This window comes from Lipotes vexillifer, unplaced genomic scaffold, assembly GCF_000442215.2.
Source record: "Lipotes vexillifer unplaced genomic scaffold, Lipotes_vexillifer_v1.1 scaffold1242, whole genome shotgun sequence".
Lineage (NCBI taxonomy): Eukaryota > Metazoa > Chordata > Mammalia > Artiodactyla > Lipotidae > Lipotes > Lipotes vexillifer.
The window spans coordinates 353,324-359,772 of NW_006793169.1; the positions used below are offsets into that span (position 1 = coordinate 353,324).

General features: G+C 44.9%; 1 protein-coding gene and 1 pseudogene across 1 annotated transcript in view; both read left to right on the plus strand.

Annotated features, from left to right (window-relative positions):
• The first annotated feature begins 435 nt into the window (after nt 1-435).
• Nucleotides 436-3,856, plus strand: LOC103088862 (ferritin heavy chain pseudogene; annotated as a pseudogene).
• A 58-nt stretch (nt 3,857-3,914) lies between these two features.
• The window catches only part of LOC103089132 (ferritin light chain-like), a 3,062-nt gene continuing 527 nt past the window's right edge, over nt 3,915-6,449 (plus strand). The window contains exons 1-2 of the mRNA XM_007466264.1: nt 3,915-3,944; nt 6,142-6,342. Of these exons, the coding sequence (XP_007466326.1) occupies nt 3,915-3,944; nt 6,142-6,342 (231 nt within the window). The remainder of the gene's footprint in view (nt 3,945-6,141; nt 6,343-6,449) is intronic.

Here is a 6,449-nt window from a genome sequence, read left to right on the forward strand (position 1 = left end):
ATTCCCAGACAGACCTCTGCCCAGAGATTCCCATTCCAGAACACTGGGGTAGAGGTGGGAATTTGCATCTTTAAGCACCCTAGATGATGCTTAAGATCGAGTAACTTTGAGAAACACTGGTCTGGAGCATTAAATGAAACAGTGTAGCGTGAATTGGGGGCAGTATTTCTTGCACATTATAAACCTGATTTCCTTCCTCTTCCACCAATATGGAAAGACATCCAGGCCTGGTCTCTCCCTGTCAGAGCCTTTACTGTTTGCTTCCCATGGAGGGGCAGTGAAAGCCTGTTACCAAGACCGCCTTATAGGGGTCTAGGAGAGTCTGGAGTTAGTTCCTGGTTACTATCTAGCTGGTGAAGGTGGAACACTGCAGGGGTGAGCTATCCACCGACCAGAGGCAGAGAATTGGCAGCAGGCAAAGGGATTTAGGCAATCATGGAAACCGGAAGCAAACAGAAACAGCTTATAGGAATGGAATTCTCCGCAGTGGAGAGGGTTAGCATGGGAGAGCCTAGGTCTTAACTGCTCTACTGTACTTGGCCATTCAGGGAAAGGGCCTTAGTATTCTGACTCTCAGTTCTGGGGGACTAGAAAGATCCCCCTTGCCCCAGCAGCTTATTAGTACAGATTAAGAAAGCAAGGAGGCGGCTTCCCTTGTGGCGCAGTGGTTGAGGGTCCGCCTGCCGATGCTAGGGGACGCAGGTTCGTGCCCCGGTCCGGGAGGATCCCGCGTGCCGCAGAGCGGCTGGGCCCGTGAGCCATGGCTGCTGGGCCTGCGGGTCGGGAGCCTGTGCTCCGCAGCGGGAGGGGCCACAGCGGTGGGAGGCCCGTGTACTGCGGAAAAAAAAGAAAGCAGGGAGGTCAAGGCCTTAGGCAGCTGGACACTAGTTAATGTCCCCCTTCCCCCCACCCCCATCCTGAGTGGAGGGAGCTAGATCAGCCCCCTTTCATGGGAAAGGGCCTTGTCCACCTGGTTCTTGGGAGTGTCAAAAGAGCACAAAAGGGCAAAACTCATGGATTCTTGATGCTGGATAAGACCAATGTCATCTGAATCAAAAAAGGACCGCTTAGAAGTTAAATATGAACTCATGAATCACTAAACTCCAAGTTAATTATTTATTATAGTCAAGGATAGAGTCTATAGTAAAAGACCACCCTCTAGAGGCTGCAGACCCCGGACGACAACCCAACATACAAAACATCCAAGGGATGGCAGTGAAAAGTGAAACTGCTCTGGTCAACACAGCAGAAAGCTCTGATCAAATGAAAGAAAAATTCAAGAACTTTCTCAGAATTGCCCTGTTTGGTAAGATCTTAAAATTAACACAGAGAGAAGAAAAATCTTTTAGGTTAGAAAGAAAATCCTCAGAGATCTCTGATCTGGCCAGTGGGTTCCCTCTAGCAGTGCTTACAAATTGCAGGTGCAATTTGGGGTGCACCCATTAGTGGATTGTGAGATCCACTAATGGGGTGCACCCATTAGTGGATTGTGAGATCTTTTTTATAAAGGAAATGAAAGAGAAAAGTACTAGAATGCATTGCATGTAGAAAGAAGAGTACTTCATGAGATTTTTTTAAAGTAATATTTGTAAGCATGAGGGTATAATAGTTTGCATTGTGAATTGTGTTTATTGTGGCTCACAACAAAAAGTTAAAAATGGACTTCATAAAGGCTTGACTCCTGCAGTTCTGTCCCAGGGCAGTTTTAAGCATCCATTCAAACATTGCTTTGGGTATGAGTTCACATGGTCATTCTGTTTTGTTTTGTTTTTTTAAAATTTTTATTGGAGTATAGTTGCTTTATAATGTTGTATTAGTTTCTGCTGTACAGCAAAGTGAATCAGCAATACGTATACATTACCCCCTCTTTTTAGGATTTCCTTCCCATTTAGGTCACCACAGAGTATTGAGTAGAGTTCCCTGTGCTATACAGTAGGTTCTCATTAGTTATCTATTTTATACATAGTATCAGTAGTGTATATATGTCAATCCCCATATGTACACTAATGTGTATTAAATAGATAACTAATAAGAACCTGCTGTATAGCACAGGGAACTCTACTTTGCTGTACAGTAGAAACTAACACAACATTGTAAAACAACTATACTCAAATTTAAAACAAGACAAAACACTGACCATAAAAAGTGAATATTCTTGTCTATTTCTTTTTCCATAAGTGTTATCTAAAAATAAATTGAAATTTTTCAGGGAAAAAAAAAAGTAGTGTATGTATGTCAATCCCATCTCCCAAATGCATCCCACAGGCCCCCATTCTGCTTTTTAAGATTGTTTGCCTTTTCAATATTGAATACCGAGGACCAGACTCATCTCAGTTTTAAGTGTAAATCATTTATTGAAGCTAAAAAATGTAACATTCTATAAAGAAAGACTATTGACTGGTATTTACTGGATTAAAGATCTTGTCTCAGATTTTCTTTTTTATTCACTTATTTTTAATCATTTTACTTATTTTATATATAATATAAATTTAATTTAATTTTTTTTTTTTGGACACCCCACATGGCTTGTGGGATCTTAGTTCCCAGACCAGGGATCAAACCTGGGCCCTCTGCAGTGGGAACTCGGAGTCCCAACCACCGGACCGCCAGGGAATTCCCTAAATTTATTTGTTTTCATGAAATTGAATTGTTCCTTGGAATAACATGATACAATCTGAAGTATTTTAAAAATGATAACAGGGACCATTAAAGCCTATATTTTCACTTTACCCTGACAATTATAAAAAAACTGCAAAGATACTGACGGTACAACTGAAATATAATCCCTGGCTGAACTGAACTTTAATTTTTATTTATTTATTTTTTTATTATTATTTTTTTTTCGGTACGCGGGCCTCTCACTGTTGTGGCCTCTCCCGCTGCGGAGCACAGGCTCCGGACGCGCAGACTCAGCAGCCATGGCTCACGGGCCCAGCCGCTCCGCGGCATGTGGGATCTTCCCAGACCGGGGCACGAACCCGTGTCCCCTGCATCGGCAGGCGGACTCTCAACCACTGCACCACCAGGGAAGCCCTGAACTTGAAGTTTTGATAAAGGTAGATCTTCTGGAGGACCTGCCAGGCCAAATTTGACACCTTTAAAAATATCCGGACAGTCCTCGCGGAGAGTCGCCGCGGTTTCTTGCTTCAACAGTGCTTTGACGGAACCCGGCGCTCGTCCCCCGCTCCGGCCGGCCGCTCAGAGCCAGCCCTCACCACCACCTCAGAGCTCCCTCCGACGCCCCAAGGTCCCCGCCGCCGTTACAGCCGCGCAGCCACCGCCACCGTTTCACCTCAGCTGCCTGCCATGACGACGGCGTCCCCCTCGCAGGTGCGCCAGAACTACCACCAGGGCTTGGAGGCTGCCATCAGCCGCCAGATCAACCTGGAGTTCTACGCCTCCTACGTCTACCTGTCCATGTCGTACTATTTTGACTGCGATGATGTGGCTTTGAAGAACTTTGCCAAATACTTTCTTCACCAATCTTGTGAGGAGAGGGAACATGCTGAGAAACTGATGAAGCTGCAGAACCAACGGGGTGGCCGAATCTTCCTTCAGGATATCAAGAAACCAGACCGTGATGACTGGGAGAACGGGCTGAATGCAATGGAATGTGCGCTACACTTGGAAAAGTGTGAATCAGTCACTACTGGAACTGCACCAACTGGCCATGGAGAAAAATGACCCCCATTGGTGTGACTTCACTGAGACTCATTATCTGAATGAGCAGGGGAAATCCATTAAAGAATTGGGTGACCACGTAACCAACTTGCACACGATGGGGGCACCCGAATCTGGCATGGCACAGTATCTCTTTGACAAGCGCACCCTGGGAAATAGTGATAATGAGAGGTAAGCCTTAGGCTGGCTTCCCGTAGACACAGGGGTGACTTCCCTGGTCACCAAGGCAGTGCATGCATGTTTGGGTTACCTTTACCTTTTCTGTAAGTTGTACCAAAACATCTACAAGTCCTTTCCTTAGTACCATTCCTTCAAATAAAGTAATTTGGTACCCCCCCCAAAAAAAATATATATATATATCATCCGGACTTCCCTGGTGGTCCAGTGGTTAGGACTCCATACTTTCTCTGCAGGGGGCACAGGTTCAATCCCTGGTCAGGGAAGTTCCACATGCCACATGTTGAAGCCGGAAAAAAAAAAAAAACTCACTAAAAAAAAATCATCCAACCTTTCAAAATTCTAAATGACTTCTTAAAAAGCTCTGCATTAGCCCTGTTTCTTACCATCAGATTCTCTTCACATCTTCTTCATATCAATTTAGTAAGAGAATATAAACATCTACCTTGGACAGCACTCAGAGTTCCTGGTACAAACAGACGGAAAAGAGGAGTAACAGTAAAATAAACTTTTAAAAAATGGTTCTGAAGAACCCAGGGGCAGGACAGGAATAAAGACGCAGACGTAGAGAATGGACTTGAGGACACGGGGAGGGGGAAGGCTAAGTTGGGACGAAGTGAGAGAGTGGCATGGACATATATACACTACCAAATGTAAAATAGATAGCTAGTGGGAAGCAGCTGCATAGCACAGGGAGATCAGCTCGGTGCTTTGTGACCACCTGGAGGGGTGGGATAGGGAGGGTGGGAGGGAATCGCAAGAGGGAGGAGATATGGGGATATATGTATACGTATAGCTGATTCACTTTGCTATAAAGCAGAAACTAACACACCATTGTAGAGCAATTATACTCCAATAAAGATGTAAAAAAAATTGTTTAATAAACTTTTTATTAAATCTAATTTTGGAAATGATATTGACTTCATGTATGGATTAAGTTAGAAAAGTCTGAACATTAAAGTAACACTTAAAACACGTTTTTAAGATAATTCACCTCTTCTCTTAATCACAGGGAAAGGCACTACTTCAACAAACATTTCTACTCTCACAGCCTTACCTCTTGTATTTAGTCACAGTAAATCAACAATACATTAAATATAGCTATTGATCTGCTCTTGGTAGAACAACTCAACTTTTCAGATGCTTGTTATGACTCTCCATGGTCTTTGCTGGAGAGTGGTAAGATTCTATACAGCTGTGGTTACAAAAACTAACATCTACAGGACCTATCTAAAACTAGTTTATTTTCTATTTTTTTTTTTTTTTTTTTTTTTTTATCCTCTCCCGTTGCGGAGCACGGGCTCCGGACGCGCAGGCCCAGCGGCCATGGCTCACGGGCCCAGCCGCTCCGCGGCATGTGGGATCTTCCCGGACCGGGGCACGAACCCGCGTCCCCTGCATCGGCAGGCGGACCCTCAACCACTGCGCCACCAGGGAAGCCCTATTTTCTATTATTTTTCGATATTAAAATCCTTCCATCTTCAGTGTCTGTCTTTGTGCTATTTTACTAGCACGAGGTCTGGCATATAATAGATACCCTATCAATAACTGTTGAATGAAAGAAAAGTATAATTTAACTCAGAAAATGGCTGATAAAGAAAGAACTGTGCTACTGGTCCAGCGCTGTTGAGGGAGAATGAACCAAGGCTGGAGAAGGGGGTCTGGTCTGAGCAGGCAGGATCTTGCAAACTTTTTTGAGGAGTATGACTGATACCTGTAGTGGAAACCTACAAAGGTGTCAAGCAAGCAAGTGATGTGGTCAGAAGTGAGGTTTAGATGGTCACTCTGGGTCTTGTGTGCAGAATGGAACGGATGGATGGCTGAGGCAGAGGGATACTAGTTAAGAGGCCACTGAGATTCAGATACGAGGAGAAGGTGGTTTAGACCAGGAGTGGAGGGGAGGTGGAGAGAAGAGATTCAGTAGACCTTTGTAAGGCTGAGCTGAAGGAACTGGGTGATTGCTTGGAGGAGGTGAGGAAGGAAGAGTCAAGAATGAGATCCAGGGCTTCCCTGGTGGCACAGTGGTTAAGAGTCCGATTGCTGGTGCAGGGGACACTGGTTCGAGCCCTGGTCCAGGAGGATCCCACGTGCCGCAGAGCGGCTGGGCCCGTGTGTCACAACTACTGAAGCCCGTGCGCCGTGCTCCACAATAGAAGTCACTACAATGAGAAGCCCGCGCACTGCAGCCAAAAATAAAATAAATTAAAAAAAAAAAAAAAAAAAAAGAATGAGATCCAGGCAGTGCGCTCCGTTGTCCCGCAGATCTGTCTCTTGCTTTGACAGTGTTTGGACGGAACAGACCCAGGGACGCCCCTTGCTCCAGCCTCCCACCAGCCTCCAACCTTTATTTTCCAGTCGCAGCCTTTGGAATCAGCCGCTCAGCTATCATTGGCCTCCGGGACGAGCCAACACCATTTTCTGAGCTTAGCTCCTTATTACCGATCAACCACGAGCTCCCAGATTCATCAGAATTGTTCTACCGACGTGCTGTAGAGCACAGGGAACTCCACTTCACGGTACAGTAGAAACTAACACAACATTGTAAAACAACTATACCCTAAAAAAAAAAAAAAAAAAAAAAAAAAAAAAAA